A 20,576-nucleotide genomic window follows, 5' to 3' on the forward strand; every position below is an offset into this window, starting at 1 on the left:
CCTTTTAACTGTCTAATAATTACCATTAAAATACTTAAATCAATGTTAATTCACCAATCTGCCTGATAGGACCTCTAGATACTGTTCCCCTCTCAAACTGGTGGTCTGGCTGTGTGACGTGCTCAGCCTGGAAGACAGCCTGTTTCCCGCCACAGGCATAGCTCCACACCACCCTCGCACCAACAGAGACCTGATTTGGAAAGGATCAGGACACTGAGTGCCTCCAAGTCAGGCTACCAAGAGACCATCCAGTTTGTTTATAGTACTACCTAAAACCCGGTTCTAAACAAAACACTTGAATACCAATAATGTGAGATGGAAACTAAAATCAATAAAAGTAGCAGGCATCAGCTATCGCTGTGTGTCTGGTCCCAGTAGTAAGTACTGTCAGCTACAGCATGTTTTGAACAAGTCGCTTAACCTGAGCTTCATTTAATTGATAAAAGGGAATATTTACCTACCTACAAGGAATAATTGTTCTTGAACCCAGACAAGGATAAAAAGCCTATGGAAACACTACAAAAAGCAGATACAGCAAGGAATTAAGGGACCCTTCTTTAGTAGTCAGCACACCTATCTTAACCTCTCAAGCCGGCTTGGTAGGACAGACTGAAGCCACCATACTGACCTACTCCTGAGTCATAAATGAAAGACAATAAGCCCTATTCTACCGTTGAAGAGCAGAAGGAAAACCAAGCAGACAAGTGTTAAGAGAGCCTTGCAGAAACAGGCAAGAAAGATGGAGGTATGCTTGGGTAATAAAATGATCTAGAATCTCCCTGGGGGGCAGGGGGAGATGTGTTCAGTCAACAGCTGAGGCTCTCCCATCACCACCCTCCATGGCCCCAGACAGGGATGGGCAGGAAACAAACTAGGTCACTGCCAGCAAGAAACCTCCTTCTCAACCTTCCCTCTGTGCAGACTCAGCCTCTACGGGCAATGGCTACAGAAAGCCATACAGAGAATGCCTAGTCACTGCCCTCTGGGAATTTTCAAATGTCTAATTCCCACTTCGGTGGGAGCTTACAAGGAGCAGAAGTAACACAACAGGACTGATGTCAAAACAACCAAGTTCTGGACCTGCAAGGCCACTCACTCACACTTTCTAGATCACCCTAGATAAGTAACAACCTCTGAGGCCTTTTGTGTTTAAAAAAATAAAAATAAAATCAAAGCTGGTAATAATGGAGCAATCTACAGAACACATAATTGGCATTAACAAATACCACATTACTCAAAAAACATGTTATTCCTCATTTCAAATAAGGACTGTGTGAACTGGACTCAAAATAGGTAAGAATTTTATTTTAAAAAGTTTCTGACAATCAGCTGTAAGAATATACTGCTAAATTGGCACATGGCTCCAGAGAGCTCCACACCATTGGTTAAAAATGAAGTTAAAAAACACAGTCTGTATTTTTAAAAAGGCAAAGAAATTGCTTACTCAAAGTTTCCAGTTCTGCCTCCACTCCTGATACGTACTTTTAATACTCTTGTTCCTCCATTAAAGAGCTCTGACCAGCTAAATAATAATTTTGGCTAACATCTCAAAAGCTGTCAGTTACTTTGATGCCTATCTCTCAGACTATTACTTCCAAAATTTCTAAATCTGGTCAAGGTAAAAAAAAGTCAAGTAATGGCCTATATGCAAGTTTTGAAATAAGGGGTACTTTACAGAAGATGCTTTATAAATGTGTAAAGCCTACACTTCTTCAACAAGTATCTACACTTTATAGCTTCACATAACAACTTGAACTGTGTAAGCCAAAGGAGCACTGAGGTAGTCTGAGGGCCTCCGAGAGATGGGGAGCTCAACTACAAAGCAGACCTTCCCCTCCCAGTAAATACTCAAGTCTACTCTGGTCACTGCTCTGCTCTGAACTCAGCGGTGGTTCTCTCCCACCTACAGTGCAAAACCATGCCTCCTTGGCATTGCATTCCTACCTTTTATGATCCCTAACTGCTCTCAGGCTCACTGCCCCATTACTCCCCCATACTTGCTCTCTGCTCTAGCTAATTCTATGTGGTTTCCTTACCATCTGCTTTCAAACTTCCCTACAAAAGCACAGACTCCAGCATCACCACTTCTATAAAACCCCTATGTCGAACACCTCAGAATGGTGCTGCAGATATTTTGGCAGAGCATCTACCAGGTGGCAAGCTCGGAGCTGGCTTCACTGCATCCCATTTCCATGCCCTATCCTCTCAACAGTGGGGATCCAATTTATGCAGCATCTACAGACTAGTTACCGAAGGTTAGAATTCAATTTTATAAAAGAACTTATAATGATAAACACCAACCCCATCCCAATGATCCTGTACCAAAAGGAAGGCTGAGCTAGAAAAGTGTTTCCCAGCACACGTTTTACTGTGATGGCTCATGTTCAACTGTGGTAGAAGGAAGCAGCTACAATGTATGACTTCAGGACAAGGTGCTGCATTTCAACCCTCAGTTATTCTATATGACAAGCAAGAGTTCACTAAAAATAGTTACACCTTTTCTTAATATGCCATTTGGTAGGCCATGAAAACTTTTTTAAAAAAGAGGGAAGAACTATTATTCCATGATACATAAATTCATTTATAGATATAAATGTTAACTTAAAAGACCAAGATCTTGTCCAAGATCACAGATCCAGTTAAATCGCATTAGCACTGTCAGGTAGGGTAAGATTTTAGAAGTGTACTTCCAAATTCCTCCTCTACTAAAGATAAAGTCTATGTTAAACAGAAAAAAAGTCTGCGAACATGACATTTACTAATTAAGGGTAGGTTAATTATAAAAAGGTACACCGTTAACAAAAAATATTAAAAAGCAATATAGTCGCTTACAATAAAGGTTTATTGGCTTCAGTTAATTGCTCACTAATAAACTGAACACTTTAAGAAACAGAAATTACTATTTTTAATTAATATTCCAAGTTTCTTATAACAGAATTTCTCCTATGTGCACTGGTTAATAACAACATTCTATGATTTTCAGGTGTGCAAGATTATACCGTGTCATCTGCGTACTGTATGGCATGCTCACCACCTGAACTTTAGTCTCCATCTGTTAACCACATGCTTGACCCTCTTTACCCATCCTGCCCTCCCACCATCCTCTTCCCCCTCTGGTAACCACCACTGTGTTGTCTGCATCTATGAGTTTGTTTCTGTTCATTTTATTAGTTTTTTACTTCTTGTTCTATTATTACATATACGAGTAAAATCATGTGGTTTTGTCCTTTCCTGTCTGACTTATTTCATTTAGCATAATAACTCTCAAGAGTATCATTTAATTTTTAAGCAAAAGTAAAATTTAGCCTTGTCTATGTCTGAATGATTAAAAATAGATATATTTAATTAAAACAAAACTTAGGTACTTTTTCTATGCTGGGAGCACTTTCAGACAGAATTTTTTGTAGAGATGTGGGGAGTAGGGAAGAGATAGATTCTTAGAAGTAGTAGCTATCAATGATAATGAAAAGTTGTATTCCTTGAGATATCTCCTACTTTTCAGATAAAGTAAGCCCACTTTCAGGAATAATTAAGCTTTCTAGGCCGGTTGTAGAAGGGGGAGAATTCGGAAGCAACATATCACAATCAAGGCGTCCACATTTTACTGTGTGGGTGATAATTACATCTTCACAGTACTTGATGGAGGAAAAAATCTCTATAAAATATTTTTGGAAATGAATGATTTTATTCTCCTAATCATGAATTTAAGTCTGATATAATTATCCTAGGCAAAAGATCAAAAGTGTTGGCTTTAAACCATACTTAGATTTTATCATACTTAACATGCTCCACAACCAAAATGAGTAGAGAAATAACATGAAGACTGAACACAGTAGTCACAACCACGGGTACCCAAAATAAAGCATTCCTACAGGGGATAAGAGAGCACTGATAAGGACCCTCACCCCTCATCCTACCCCAACATGCAATTTTTGACTCTGTCATGAGATCCCCCCACCCCCACTGCCAGATGTCTGAATTGTTCATGAACTACCCTTTTCACTACCCTCCCTAATATCAGAAGTTAAAAACATTATATTTACATTTCAGTTACCATCTCTATATTAGGGACAACATACGAGCAGGCTTTGCCTGTCCACGCAGTACAGAGGTCATTGATGTTACCAGCAAAGTAAGCTGCTGGGACACTGTCCTAACCAGAGAAAAAAGTGATCTTTGGAGAAGAAAAATAACCATCTTGAGATTTTAACTTACGAATGTTCCTACTTAAAATAAATACCTTTCTAAATTAGGTGAACATATTAAGTTGTTCTAATTTTTAAGCTGTACTTTAAAAAAATATGAAGACTACATGAACTATTTTTTACTCTGAATGCTAAATTATCATTCAGCATGCTCAAGAGAAAACATGGTTAACATTCCAGTTCAAAGAATTATCCACGAGGATTACAGAGGTAAAGGGTCAAGACAGAACCGAACTACATATTCAAAAATATTGAGTATTTAGACAATCAACCTATTTAAAAAAAGGGTACATTTTGGTAGTTCCTAAGTGCTAGGTCTTAGCCTTGCTGTTCCTCAGTACCTGGGAAGCATTTTTTGTCTAATTCCTGTGTCTCCCCTCTGCACACTGATCTAACAGGTCTGAAGTGTGTCCCAGAACCTATATTACTAACTTACTCTCCTTGTGATACTGATGCAGCCAAGTCTGGATGTGCCTGAACAACTTTGTTTCACCCAATGCAGAAATACTGACTACTTGTCATTCAATGCAAGATGCACCTGCACAAAATCCTACTGGGCTAATATTATTAGAAAGCACCAAGAGAAAATGATAAAACACCTCTCACAGAACTTGATTCACTATTTCAGTATTCCAATACCTAGGAATTTTACCAAATACATACTAAATGCTAAGTGGCTTGGAAAATAACAGAAACCTGAACTAAGAAGTACATGAACACTTGCATACCTATATATAGCATATGTGTCGATTAATCTACTGCAGCTTTCTACAGGAACACATAGTGTCACAGGGTTTTAGTTTAGACAGAAGAAGACACAGACATGAGTCACTGCTCTAACCTTAACTGCCAGATCTCAGTTCAACTATAGAACATGACGGATCTCGACTTTTTCACTAGGGACAGAGCATAATGCTTAAGTATACATGGTGTTTTCGATCCCAAAACCTTTGCGGTTTCTCATGGGTAGAGAGCATATTTAAAGAAGAGGGAACACGCCTGACCAGGTGGTGGAGCAGAGGCTAGAGCATTGCACTAGGACACAGAGGACCCAGGTTCGAAATCCTGAGGTCACCAGCTTGAGCACAGGCTTATCCAGCTTGAGCACAGGCTCACCAGCTTGAATGAGGTGTTGGTGGCTTCAGCGTGGAATCATAGACATGACCCCATGGTCGCTGACTGAAGCCCAAAGGTTGCTAGTTTGAAGCCCAAGGTCACTGGCTTGAAGCCCAAGGTTGCTGACTTGAGCCCAAGGTCACTAGCTTGAGCAAGGGGTTACTCACTCTGCTATAGCCCCTGTGTCAAGGCACATATAAGAAAGCAATCAATGAACAACTAAGGAGCTGCAATGAAGAATTGATTCTTCTCATCTCTCTCCCTTACTGTCCGTCCATCCCTATCTGTCGCTCTCTCTGACTCTGTCTCCATTAAAAAGGGAGGAGGAGGGCCTGACCTGTGTTGGCACAGTGGATAAAGCGTCGACCTGGAAATGCTGAGGTTGCCAGTTCGAAACCCTGGGCTTGCCTGGTCAAGGCACATATGGGAGTTGATGCTTCCTGCTCCTCCCCCCTTCTCTCTCTCTTATCTCCTCTCTCTCTCTCTCTCTCCCCTTTCTAAAATGAATAAATTAAAAAATTAAATTAAATTAAAAAGGAGGAGGAGAACCCAACCAAAGCTAAAACAACCCAGCAAGGCAACAAGTGAAGAAAGACTTCAGATGGGCTATAAAACATGGGATGGCCACTATTAAACTAAAATGAGTGGGAAAAGGAATACCAGAAAGTGGGAGCTAGTAAGTACAATGTACACAGACCAGGAACAAGAGCAGCTTGCAAGGAAAGAGCCAGTCTGATTACCATGGAGAACAGTAATAACAATGGGACACTCCAAAGTTAAGCCAAATGATGTGGTAAAACAGTAGGGAAATATGAGAGAATTCTGAGTGAAAAGTAAAACCAGGAAAGTGGTGTTTTTGTAAGATTATCCTGACACCTTCCTCCAGGGTGGACTGAAAGAAGGGGGGGGGGGGTGAAGAAGTAATTAATAGGGGCCTAAATGCAGCTTCCAAGAGGTACTTTGCATACCAGAAAAGAACTGGCTCAAGATGCTGGATAAGAACACAAAATATATCTAACTGAAAATAAAAAAAAAATACACAGAAAGAACAAACAGACAAAAATAATGGTACTATGTAGTTTTGGAAAATGGTCTGCTTCGCTTCTCAGAGAAATTTGGGCCAAACTGAGGGTACCAGCTGTTATCTGATATTTTTGAAGGGACCAACTGGGGGTAGGGAGAGAAGTGAGCCTCCTGCTTATCCACTACCCCACCCCCATTTCAGAAAAGCAGAGAAGTAGCAGATGTCACAGTGTAAAAGCCACAAGGCATTACTGTCCTTTATTCCATGTATTCTGCACAAGCAGCTGGGCCCTGAGAGAAGGCCGGCAATGGACAGTGAGGAAGCAGCTGTCAGTAAATGGTCTTCTTGTGGGTGACAGAAACTTATTCTATGGGGACCTGTTTCCCCCGAATTTCTGCTTTCTTGTGGACATGAATGCAAAAGAACTGACTCACTTAAATAAAAAAAAGTTGGTTATTTCTGGAACAGAGAAAAGGGTATATCCTGAAATGAGCCATCCCAACCATCTATTCTAATATCTTAACCACAACTCAGAACCTCAAAATTTTGTAAATTAGCAGCAATCCTGGATATCAAATTAAGTTGAGAGACCTGCAAACATGTGCAATAAGATCGAGAACACACAAAACAATCCGAAGGTAACCAGATATTGAATGTCTTTTCTTTTTAATAAGAGCACTCGATTAGTAATTATTAGTACTATTAAAAGGTTAATCTCTGTGACACAACCAAAAAGTATACAGAGAAGTATAAACAATAAGAAAAAGCAGTCCAGATTGGAAAACCTACATTAAAGTAAACTTAAGTCTTTGTGAGCATAGGCTGTATTCGAAATCTTATTTTTCCCCCACAAATTTGATAACATAGGAACCAATTCATTTCCTGACTCAAGGGTGAAAGTATTCACACATGTGACATTTTCTTGATAAAGAAACATGTAGAATTCTTGAACATCTTACATCCAAGTATATTTGGAAGGCCACCACTTGTACTTTCCTTTAAGATTACTCAGAGCTGGGAGCTATTTCTCCTATGAGCCAACAGTAGAAAGAATGTCAAAACCACCCAGGGCTAACAAATTACCTTAATGATAATTCTGAGAAAAGCAACTTTTAAGCACAAAAATGACACTCCATCTCCAGATGCCTGAAAAAATGAGCAGAGATTTTCTAAACAAGTTTCTAAGCAAGATGAATGCCACAGTCAGCCTTGACTAACTACCCCTCACCATTTCAGACTATAATCTGAGCAGACTTCTTAAATCAAGGGAGGAAAACAGGTTTCAACTTGAGTCAATTGATTGAGGTTGTCTAGAACACTATTTTGAAAAATATTTGGTACCCATATCTAAACTCGGTGAGAAAGACTGCCGTGATTGATTGGCAATGTCTGTACTGGGCAGGGGAGGGAAAATTTATGGCACAGATAACTAAGGGTTTGCCAGAGGCAACATCCCTTTTTCCAAAGGAAAATAAAATCTATACTGCAAATTGCATTCACTTTTTATCCAGAGAGAATCTATATAACTCTAAAAATTCAAAAAAGGAAAATATCCACACAATTATTTACAACTTGTCTTGAAAAGAAAAATGTAATAGAAAAACCCCCACCTGTGTGGCATATAAGCTCTTCTAGTAGGTCCCTTCAAAGTAAGCTGAATCTGTTAGACCACAGTCAAATGCGAGCGCAAGGACCAGAGCCAGCCTGCCACCTCTATTTTATGACCCATGAACTAACAAAGGTTTTTATATTTTTAAATAATTGGGGTAAAATAAAGACAACTTTGTGGCACACAAACATTACATGAAATTCAAGTGTTGGTGTCCATAAACCAAGTTTTATAGGATCAAAGCCACATGTATCAGTTCCTGTGGTGGTTATGGCTGCTTTTAAGCGACAAGAGCAGAGGTGAGTAGCTGTGACAGACACTGTGTGGCCCATAAAAGTCAACGTATTTACTACCTGGCCCTTTAAGAACAAGTGTGCCAATGCTTATACTGAAAGAACTGGCCTAAGGTTTCCTCAAGTTACATGGCAGGTTATTTGCTATAAAGGAAGATTTAATTCAGTAGGCTTCATAAAGTACTTATCTAAAAAAAAGTTGCTGCTGTCCCTTTGCTGATACAGAAGTGATTACACAAAGGACTCCTAAAGTTTCCCCATTCATGCAACAAAACAAAAAAAATTCCACTAAGCCCAGTGAAGTATTTAGGTGGGCACAAAGTGAATACAGGAAAAGAACTAGAAGTAGACCTTGATTTTTTAAAATCTGTTCTTCATGTAGACAAAAATAAACAAACATACTTTTATTGTTTTGGTTTGAAGTCTCAATCCATTCAGGGTGTTGATAGCTTTCTCTGCATCCTTGGGGTCAATGTAGTTCACAAAGCCGTATCCCAAGCTCTGCCCTAATGAAAAGGAAGGGGAAAAGGCATGCATTAGTTCTGCACGGCTGATGAGAGCTCCAATTTCATTTTGGCATATGGTCTTGCCGTTAACACCAGCATCAACAGTAAAAAGAAGTCCATTTTATGTATGTATGTATGTGATCTTTTTCCTCTACTGTCTACTACATTTGCAAATTTAAACACCAGTGAAAACTCAGCAAGCTGAGCCATTTAAAAAAACACACATCCCCAGGGAGTTCCAGCACTGGGGTACTGCCTGAGCCAGTGTGTCCGTCAGCACGACAGCACTCAGCCTCAGAACCGTGGGTGCGTGTCTCCCCGAGCTGCTGCGTGAGCTCTGTAGACACGACTTTTTTAGCTTCAGTTTCCTCACCCATAAAATGGGGAGGCAGTAAGCATCACCTAGAACCTATCAGTGTTCTGGGCACTGCACCAACAGATTTACAGCCTTTACCAAATACAATTATTTCAGAGTGAAGAATCGTGTGTGCGCATGTGTTAGTGTGTGTGTATATTGTTTTTCTGTGTGTATATATACTACGCATAAAGAAATTTATTTTAGAGGAAAGTTTTAAACAAACTGAATCTAATTTTTTAAAAGGGGTTTGATGACCTAGACGAGAAACACAGGGAAATGTGAACACAAAGGTGTACACTAACGATGCCCAAGTCCATTGAGAATACGTGGACAGGGAAATAAAAAAAGAGCATAGACAAAAATAATGTAACAGGACATTTTTATTTTTAGAATAAGAATTGATTCAATATAAGTCTTCCGATGTTGCTTTTCTGTCATATGAGCCCTGTCACCCCCTGGCTCAATGATGTCCCAGCTCTTAAAAAACAGGAAATCACAAGGGGTTGGAATCAACAAAATGTACACATAAATAAAGCCAACCCTAAAAGTCTCCATTTTTCAACTATGGGAAAGTTTCTCCGTTTGAAAAGGTGAGAAACAGTATAGAGTAGGAGACAAAAACGGACCTAAATAAGCCAGGCAGAGAAAGAAAAATATCATATATGACCTCACTCATTTGAGGAATCCAAGAAACAATGTGAACTGAGGCATGGAATTAAACCGGAAGGGGAGGGGGAAGGTGCTGTTAGGAGGGGGGGTAAGGGAGATGTTGAAGGGAATACAGGGGAGGGGGGATGCTTTTGGGGAGACACTAGAATCTATGTAAATGCAATAAATAAATTAATTAAAAAAATACGGTTTACTCTGAAGTCAAACCAAACTCAGTGAAGGGTTTTCCTGGAAGATTCCCAGTAAAGGTCCAAAGGCTTTTAATTAAATAGCTCCTTTGTATCAATTTCATAACAAAATAAGGGATATTTTTCCTTTAAGGGGTAACTTAGATCCAATTGGTTATGAATACAGGTATTTAGAATAGCCACTCTGGTTACCCTAATGCGGTTCTCCTTGCAACTATACCAAAAAGACAGGGAGAGGAGGAAGGAAAGGGGGGGAGGAGGAGGAGGGAAAGGGGGGAGAGGAGGAAGGAAAGGGGGGAGAGGAGGAGGGAAAGGGGGAGGAGGGGGGAAATAGGGAGGAGGAGAAGGGAAAGGGGGGAAGAGGAGGAAGGAAAGGGGGGAGAGGAGGAAGGAAAGGGGGGAGAGGAGGAGGGAAATGGGGAGGAGGAGAAGGGAAAGGGGGGAAGAGGAGGAAGGAAAGGGGGGAGAGGAGGAGGGAAAGGGGGGAAGAGGAGGAAGGAAAGGGGGGAGAGGAGGAAGGAAAGGGGGGAAGAGGAGGAAGGAAAGGGGGGAGAGGAGGAGGGAAAGAGAGGAGAGGAGGAGGGAAAGAGGAGAGGAGGAGGGAAAGAGGGAGAGGAGGAGGGAAAGAGGAGAGGAGGAGGGAAAGAGGGAGAGGAGGAGGGAAAGGGGGGAGAGGAGGAAGGAAAGGGGGGAGAGGAGGAGGGAAAGGGGGAAGAGGAGGGAAATGGGGAGGAGGAGAAGGGAATGGGGGGAAGAGGAGGAAGGAAAGGGGGGAGAGGAGGAGGGAAAGGGGGGAGAGGAGGAGGGAAAGGGGGGAGAGGAGGAGGGAAAGGGGGAGAAGGAGGAGGGAAAGGGGGGAGAGGAGGAGGGAAAGGGGGGAGAGGAGGAGGGAAAGAGAGGAGAGGAGGAGGGAAAGAGAGGAGAGGAGGAGGAAAAGAGGGAGAGGAGGAGGGAAAGAGGGAGAGGAGGAGGGAAAGGGGGGAGAGGAGGAGGGAAAGGGGGAGAGGAGGAGGGAAAGAGAGGAGAGGAGGAGGGAAAGAGGGAGAGGAGGAGGGAAAGGGGGGAGAGGAGGAGGGAAAGGGGGAAGAGGAGGAGGGAAAGGGGGAGGAGGAGGGAAAGGGGGGAAGAGGAGGGAGAGTGAGAGGGTCAATATAGTACCCAACATTTATGAAAACTTGTGATTGTATTTTGGAGATCACTTTCATTATTTGGGATAATTATTGCCAACTCATGACCTCTTACCAAACTGTACTTTTTGTTTTTTTCTTAAAGGGGGTGGAGAAGAGCTAAAATTAACTCAATTCATTATTTTTTCTCACACTAATCAGAGATATTGTGCATTCAGCTTTGCACTAACCCGACAGACATTTATCACATACCTATTGCATGCATAGTGAGGCCCTTCTTACGAAATGCGTCTCGGTCCTATTGTTGCTGAGCAGGATTCAAACTGGCTGAACATAAAAATAGGCCCTGGCCGGTTGGCTCAGCGGTAGAGCGTCGGCCTAGCGTGCGGAGGACCCGGGTTCGATTCCCGGCCAGGGCACATAGGAGAAGCGCCCATTTGCTTCTCCACCCCTCCGCCGCGCTTTCCTCTCTGTCTCTCTCTTCCCCTCCCGCAGCCAAGGCTCCATTGGAGCAAAGATGGCCCGGGCGCTGGGCATGGCTCTGTGGCCTCTGCCTCAGGCGCTAGAGTGGCTCTGGTCGCAATATGGCGACGCCCAGGATGGGCAGAGCATCGCCCCCTGGGGGGCAGAGCACCGCCCCTGGTGGGCGTGCCGGGTGGATCCCGGTCGGGCGCATGCGGGAGTCTGTCTGACTGTCTCTCCCTGTTTCCAGCTTCAGAAAAATGAAAAAAAATAAAATAAAATAACTGCTCAATGAATCAGTTTATGATGAAAAGAATATGGGCTTTGGAGAAAGACACAGGGGAGTTCCAATGCTGGCTGTGCTATCTACCAGCTGTGTGACTCTGAAGAAACTACTTAACCTGAGTCATAGCTTCCTTATTTCTAAAATGAGAAGAACAATCTCTATACAATGAGGTTGCTGCAACAGCAATGAAACCATTTGCTATGGATGGAAGTAAATCATTCTGGTCAAAAGATAAAGTGAGGAAGAATTATGTTATTTCTACTACATGTTAAGGAGTTGAAATGCATTCATCATTTAAAATTAAATCAGGAAGATGTTACAAATACAATAGGGAAAGGAAAAAGGCAAGGCAAACACTGAGTATTTTTTGTCTCACTGTTATTCTATGACAAAATATATCAAATTATCAATGGTAGCAGAATTAAGAAGTCCATTTCTCTTGTCTTCTGACACATCCTCACACCTGCATTTCAGCAGTGTCTAATCACACAAAGCTTTCTCAACCTTGGTTGTACAATAAAATAATCTACAAAGCTGTAAAAAACACTGATGCCTCAGACCCAGTCCCAGAGATATTTTTATTGGTCTACTACAAAGCAAAGCAATGGGTACTAGGTTTTTAAAATCCTGGTGACTCTAAAATGCAGCCAAAGTTGAGAATCACAGCTAACAGTGAGAGAGAATCCAGGGCTACAAACTGAGCCTTCCGGGAGCCCTGAGAAGGCCAAGTGCTGCTGGTCTGGGCATGTGAACTGACTCTGCAGGGAACAGTGTCTTTTACAAATACATTTTAAAGATATAAGTGGCTATCTTTCTTCTGAAATCATCAAGTTATCCACCACTTCAGAGAAACAGTGTATTGGCCAGTTGACATCACTCTTGAGCACAGCAGTGCTGGCTGGAGGTAGGTCACTGGGTAAGGTGGAAAGTCTGTGCCACCAGTCCCTGCTTCGCTGTCTCCCATGCTGGCCTCTGAGCTCTTACTCCCAGGACTCTGTGGGCACTCAAAAGCTTGCTCAAGGAATAAATGAGAGGCATAATGGTGTTGTGTATTTAACCGAAGGTATTAAAACCATCACTATCAGATGGCCCATCCATTTAATGGATCTTTGACCTGACCCACTCAGGCAATTATGGCTAGCTATAATGACGATGAGTCAGCCAAATCTCTCTATTAGCCTAAGCAAAATAATATGAAAGGGTATATCTGCTGCTAAAAGGCTGCATTCCTAAATACATTCTCACAGGCACATTAAAATGTTGGCACTGGAACACACAGGCGTTTGGAACCTCAAAGACTTTCATTTTAAAGTGAGTGGAATCAGCAAATATTTACTGGATGCTTTAAATAAATAAAAATATTACAGATGAGAAGATAGGTAAGATTCTCCCCATCCTCACCTTTCAGCTGTATAATGTTTTAGCTATTTAAATTTAGCCTCATATTATTCATGTGAGATACTCATATTCTTGTCCTGCAAGGTAGAAATGATATCTGAAGGTAGGCAAGGTCAAATCAGCTTCTTAAAACTAAAAAAGCAGGTAGGAAGTAGTGGTCAGGATTTGAATACACAACTCTCAAATGCTACATGTTCTTCTACACTGAATTCAAATTAGTTTATATCTGAATCCAGAACATCTCCAATATGCCTGAAGAAAAATGCCAAGCATTTTCTAACAGGGTTCTAACATAAAAATTAAAAAAAAAAAGTGTTGAGTCAGTTTCAAATTCCTTTATTTCTCATGCAAAAATTGGTTTCACTACATACAAATTTCTATGCAGTTATTAATTCCTATAACAAAGTAAACTGCATCTTATATAGTGTCTATTTCAGGTTATTATAAGTGAGTGCAGTTTTTGGGGGTTTTTTTTGTATTTTTCTGAAGCTGGAAACGGGGAGGCAGTCAGACAGACTCCCGCATGCGCCCGACCGGGATCCACCTGGCACGCCCACCAGGGGCGGATGCTCTGCCCACCAGGGGGCAATGCTCTGCCCACCAGGGGGCAATGCTCTGCCCCTCCGGGGCATCGCTCTGTTGCGACCAGAGCCACTCTAGCGCCTGGGGCAGAGGCCAAGGAGCCATCCCCAGCGCCCGGGCCATCTTTGCTCCAATGGAGCCTTGGCTGCGGGAGGGGAAGAGAGAGACAGAGAGGAAGGAGAGGGGCGGGGTGGAGAAGCAAATGGGCGCTTCTCCTATGTGCCCTGGCTGGGAATCAAACCCAGGTCCCCCGCACGCCAGGCCGATGCTCTACCGCTGAGCCAACCGGCCAGGGCCTAAGTTGAGTGCAGTTTTTAAAAATAAAACTGTGTCAAGTCAGACATCAATAAAAAAATATGTAGCCTGGGTCTACTTTTTCCTACTCTTATATTCATCAGTAACAGTCATAAAACCTGGAGGGAAGACTTGGAAAAAAACCTTGTCTATCCATATCATCTAAATCAAATCATCCTGAATTTAGAACGTGCATATTGACAATCCCAAAACCAAGAATCACTTCTTCAAAAAATTTATAAAGCTCTACATTTAAAATCCAAATATAACCATTATGAAAATCAACATGATTAGAAGAAAATTCTGAACAAAATGACAAAGCTAAATCTCTCACAAAAAAGAACCTTCAAGATGAATAAATCCTGTCTTCAGCAATCAAAAAAATGCCTTCTGGTTAACTGAACATCAGGAATAAGGACAGCACTACTTGTTCTTCAAACTACTGGTAGTCACAGGCTGGGAATTTTCGAACCATTAATCCAAGCCTTGGTCCTCCATGGCAGGAATTCCTAACTGCACTACGGAGCAAGCTCTGTGAACAGGCACACAGCCCGAGCCCTTCAGGCAGGTACAGAGAGCCCCAGGTTGATGCTGCACTTCAGCACAGTTATTTTGTATACCGTGTGCGTGCATGCCTTTTGTTTCGCATCCTCTTTTTTAATCTAACACATTTGTCACAGAAAAGGATCCATTCTTCCCTAGAGACACAAAAATCACTTATAAACTGCTCTTGGCATAAAGGAAACAGTTACAAACAGGCTGCTTGGAACGACTGGTCAAGTGATCGAAAGCACAGAGCTGAGACACTCCACAGGCCTCTGCATGGGACCGAGGCCCACTAAGAGAGCCACAGGGGGGTCAGAGCAGGAAGGAAAAACAGGGAGAGTCTGGGCAGCGACCAAGTGCTCGTAGCAAACACAGTAAACTCCAATTTATCCCAAACTGTGCATAATTCAAACCAGCAGCACTCCCCTGCGACCCACATTGCTTCTAATAGCACACTTTAATTAAAATTTTAATTGCATATTTTAATTAAAAATACACAATCTTCTGGACCCATTTAATTCAAAGGTCACTTTATTTAGTCTTTTCTATTTGAAATTACTAGTGTACAGAGTATCAAATTGTCCCTTCAGGTGTCAAGGTAAAGGAAACAGATCACCATAATTCTTGATTCTAAACCTGGCACATTAATTTTATCCAACCAATATTTAGTTGAAACCTTCTCAACATAGAATTGTAGAAAATAAATTCTATATGGAAAAAAAGTCATACGACATATTTCTCACCAATATTTAGCATTAATTTGTTCAACAAGTATAGAAACTCTACTTTTTGGTAGTCACTGAGGATATAGCAAAAAGACAAATTCCCCTTTATAAAACTTAAATGCTGATAGAAGGGACAAAAGAACTAGCTCTACAGTACATTAGAAAAAAATAAGAGCTAAGGAGGAAAAAGAGATATGAGAGTGTTTGTGTGTATGTGGGGGGTGTTCAGGGTTGCAGTTGAAATATAGTGGTCAGAATGGGCCTCATCTGGAAAGTAACAGTTGACCCAAGACTTGAAAGAAATAGCTCCTAGTCTATTACAGAAGCTGTGCAAGTAGATTTATTTCAATGCAAGGTCTCCCATACAGGTATCACCTCCTGCCAAGTCTACCGACTAAATCTGCCCCTCTCTTTCCCTTCCCTTCTGCTCTAGCACAGGTCCTCCTGTGCTGTTCTGACTTGAATTATCCTATCCCATCACTTCTTCCCTAGACGCCTGTTAACTCCAAACCCAATCATCCTCAATTATAAGTGTCTGGCGATATTCCTAAAAGACAAATCTGACTGTGCTCTGGTTTCCAGGGTCATTATCACCTTCTCGTGTCTGTCCACTTCTCCTACACATATATCCTAAAAGGCACGTTTGGTTTGCCTGTGCTTGGAACATACATCTCTCCAATGTCCCTTCTAGTCCTTCCACAACCCTTAGCTTACACCTTTATCTCAGTAGTACATATATGGGTAGAGTCACTGCGCATGCCTCACCTTTAGACTGCTGAGCAAGGGCAAGCTGAGCATAGCCACGACGTAGAAGACCTTACCACAGATAATTAACTACACACTCATTGAATGGATGAACAAGCAAGCTAATGAACAATGAACAAATGAAGAAACAGTCATCTGCCTTTCAGGAGCTTATGGTTTAGAAGAGAGATGCCCTTATACACATGTGCCCTGTGTCCCTATTGTACCAGATGGATTACAGAACAAAGGAAGACAAGATGCTCAAATGTTATAGTATTCTGTTTTATAAAGGAGTGAAGTGAGATACATTTTTTCAATAGTCCCTGTAAAATTTTTTCATATGAAAATTTTCTACAAATACCACTTAAATGAAATCCCAATTTAAAAAAAAATGTCATCTAGAGTAATTTGATAGATTTACATAAATCTGTTTCACAAATTTGTAAGTATGAATTATGGGATGTCAGCATATAATTTTGTTGAAAGTGCTTTCTCACTAATATAATTAAGTCTGCTGAGACTATTCAAGTACAAGTCAAATAAAATGCAGAGTGAATTCTATAAAATCCTGGTAGTTGAATCAACATTAAAAGGTGACTATGTGATTGATGTGTATCTATTATTTCATTTAGAGTAGCAGTAATGTTTTATGGAATTAAAAAAAGGACAAAAGCAGCATGACTCTTTTTAAAATTCCACAGTTTAGCAGGAATAGGTCATTATGGACCTCTCTGACAAGCAAGAATCTGTGCACTCTAAGCCCTAACAATGTAATATTTAGGGGAGGGGGAAGCAAACTGAAAACACTCACTGTCTCTAAACACAGCCCCTATTTAAAACTGCATCCCTTAACAAGAAGTAAATAAATAGATTTAGAAAAGCAGGTTTTCACTCCAAGAGGGGGGAAAATATTTGTTTTTAATAACAGACCTATCCCTATCCCTCATTTTAATACCCTTCCTTCCTCTTCCTCCAAACACACAACAAAGCTGCAAATGTGTTGGGTTTTTTCATATGGACTTTCTGTTCTTGGGCACTCCTTACATGTATCTGTTCAGACAGGCTGTGCACTGCAACTTTGGCACCAAAGCAAAGTGTACCAGACTTTTTACAAAGGAGGTTTTTTAGTATCTTTTATCTGATATGTAACAAAACTATGTGGGTGCTCATATTAGGGGAAACGTTTGAGAGAATCTTAGAACAGAGCGATGCAATCTTCTATAGTCACGTTTCTCTCCAAATTTTAATTCCTGACTTAGCCTGGGTGTCCTCAGATGCAGCACGCCAGATGCAGCAGGTCCTTCCATTTAAACATTCAACTAACAGGTCAAATTAAACAGGTCCTCCTAGCCGCCCTCTAATGAGTGAGATCAAATTATGAGGTAGAAGGCTGGTGAGATCCTATTACTACAGAAAAAGCTGGCCTCCCTGAAAGCTTGGATCATTTTTACCAGCTTCCCACAGGACATTACCAGGGATTATCACAAGGATGGAGTATTCAACCTGGACACTCACAGACTACAGAAAACAGATGGCTCGCTTGAAGACTCATCTTCCACCCAAATGCTAATAAAGCCAGTCCAAGGCTAAAATACCCCAATATTTTAAAGTGGTTTTCAGGACTTCACAGATTCACTCATATATAAGAGTTTAAATTGTAACTTGTCTGCTGAACTCAAAGTTGTAAATAGTGATCATTTGGTAAATATTACCTAAGCAGCCTCATTCTTAAGTGAATAATTAATAACCTCAGCACCAGGATATTTTCAAGTTATTTTAATGGGCCATATCTGTCCTCAGATTATGTAACTGGCAGAGGTCTATTTTCCTATAGTTCCAGTCCCAGTAATTATGAATCTGCTGGCAATGCAGCGTGACCTTACTTAAATTGGCAAAACTGGGTTCTTAATACATCACAATTTCAGACAACATTAAGAACTCCCACACAATTCAGTCTTAGGCTACCAAGACCAGCAACAGCATATTAAATCCTCTAAATTCTCCAGTACTGCACACATGGGTACAAAGGTGTCTTCCATCCAAGATCAGGAAGACTAGGAAAAATGCTCTTTATTGAAAGTGGGACAATAAACTAATTCATCTGGAATATGCACATCTTAAGACAAGACTTGAACTTAGCAGGTTCTCTAGCTTGAGAGAAAATGAGTGACTTATCATAGCATCTTAACACCTCTGTTAAGACAAAAGCCAGTTCTCATTACTTAGTGATTTAGGTAGTTTCTCTAAAAGAAAAATCAGCAGTTCTACCTTCAAACACTGGAGCTGCCCCAGTGATAAGAGCAGAAGCCAAAAAACTGTCAGTTGGCCAGAAAGTCAGACTCTACAGTTGAAAAAAACTTAGAGAATTAACAACTCTGAGCTAAGGCAAAATCTTTTATTTAAAGATCTGGGTCTGCTGCAATATTCTCATTTCTTTGTTAGTTACAATAAACTCTATACAGATCCCCGCCAACACACACACACACACACACACACACACACACACGGGGTTTGCATAACTTGCTTTATCTTGTTTTTACTTAAAAGTCAATGGAGTTGTTCAAGTAAATGTCATTTGAGATGAGGGCAAAGAAACTATATTCCACAAAAGATTATTGTGATAAAGAAGGAAACCAGTTAGCAAGTGCAGTAGTAAAAAGGGCATCTGCTGTTGCTTGCACTGCCAGCTGGTGTCATTACACACACACACACATACACACACACACACATACACACACACACCAGTAAGCAGTCTATCAAAAAGCAATATGGCTTCTTAATGTGTTCTTCTCTCTCTGTAAGAGATCATTTTTTTATTCAGACATTGCAAGAAAAACATTTAATGACCCTAAGCTCTCTCTATAGTTTAGCTCAGTGTTCTTTTTGAAACTGTCCGAGTCTTGCAAACCACTATGGAGAGCTCCCTGTTTTGACCAGAGAATGGGAAACATTACTTAAGACTACAAAAATCCCACCAGATCCAAATGATTAAAAAAAAAGTTCTCACTAGAAAATGATAAATTTTCCTTTTGGATACAGAATGTTTTTCTTTTTCAAAGATATCTCTCTTGCTCAAAAAGTAAAGGTTTACCAGCTGAAACCTTCCAATACGAAAAGCTCGGTAAGCCTTGGAAAAGTCTGTTCCCACTGCCTCACCATAAAAGGTTATATCTAGCTTTGTGGAAGCTGCCTAATTATAAACTGCTACCAAGAAAATGATGAGCTTTATATGACATACAGTTATCACATTTAATTCACACAACACAAAACTCTGTAGATACATCTGTACCCACTTAAGAGATATAAATATAAAGTTTAAGAGAGCCCGATGAACTTGCTCAAAAGCACAGAGCTAGCTGGTAAGCAGTAGGCAGGTTGTGAAACCGGAACTGACCTTTCCCAGCAGGGCCTTTCCAGCATACCCTTCACTGCCTTTGGCCAAGTTTGGGAATTATTCCGAGGCAGAGTCCTATGCTCCCAAAATTCACATCTTCCCAATCAGGATAATCTCTAACTACACCTGCATTTTTTTTTCTGGTTATTATCATGTAATCTATTGAAAAAAAATTCAACATTCTTTCTCAAGCCATCAAGACTCTGTATAGAAGAAAAGAAATAGCACCCTGCAGGTGCACAAATCAATCCCACCCTCAAAACAAATCCAGCATTACAAAACAGATAGATTAGAGATATCCACATTATAAAAAGATTCATTTAAAATAGGATTTGATTTACATACTCCTTTTCCAGAAACTCAGAAAGCAATTCTTATGGCCAAACATGCGTGTCGCTGCCAAAACCGTCTCCCACACAAGACACTTCTCTAGTCAGCAGACTGCATTAGAATGCTCTCACAGGCAGTGTGGCTTCATCGCTGCAGAGAAGCAGGTGGGATCAACACCACATGGTTTCTGCCCTCTAAGATCTTAAGCTCATAAATTTAAAGCATGACAGTAAACAGGGGAAATGCAGACATCTAATAAACATGGGAACACCTCTAATTAACCACTGGGTGCCACACTTAACCAGGACAAATTTGAAAAGGAGAAGTCTTTAGTTGGTTGAAACACAGGATATGAAATGTAGGTATTTCCTGACAGATATATGAACAAGTCTGTGGAGAAGAGCTCATTTGCAGAGAAGCAGAGAGATGGTCACACCAAAGGCACACGGAACAAGCAGTCTGAGCAGAGGTAAGGAAGCAGACTCTCACCCTGAAAACAGGGTGCCCCATGGGTATGTGAGTAGTGGTCATACTAAAAGATACCCCAAGCAGGGAGGGGAAGACCTAGGGAAGGTAATGTTCGTGGGCTGGATCACTAAGGAGACACTGATCTAGGATCAAGAAAACCATTCAGGAAGAAATTGTGCCAGCCCAGGAAGGGGACCTGACCCCAAACTCTTCCAATCAAGCCCCCAGAGAGCTCTAAGAAACAACTATTGA

At 41.1% G+C, this 20,576-nt stretch overlaps 1 protein-coding gene across 10 annotated transcripts in view; it reads right to left on the reverse strand.

Moving 5' to 3' along the window:
* ELAVL2 (ELAV like RNA binding protein 2) overlaps positions 1-20,576 on the reverse strand; it is a 159,281-nt gene that overhangs the window by 31,606 nt on the left and 107,099 nt on the right. For all 10 annotated transcript variants that reach the window (XM_066368272.1, XM_066368280.1, XM_066368278.1 and 7 more), the window contains one exon: positions 8,650-8,753. In XM_066368272.1, coding sequence (XP_066224369.1) covers positions 8,650-8,753 — 104 coding nt within the window. The remainder of the gene's footprint in view (positions 1-8,649; positions 8,754-20,576) is intronic.

The sequence above is a fragment of the Saccopteryx leptura genome, chromosome 2, assembly GCF_036850995.1.
Source record: "Saccopteryx leptura isolate mSacLep1 chromosome 2, mSacLep1_pri_phased_curated, whole genome shotgun sequence".
Lineage (NCBI taxonomy): Eukaryota > Metazoa > Chordata > Mammalia > Chiroptera > Emballonuridae > Saccopteryx > Saccopteryx leptura.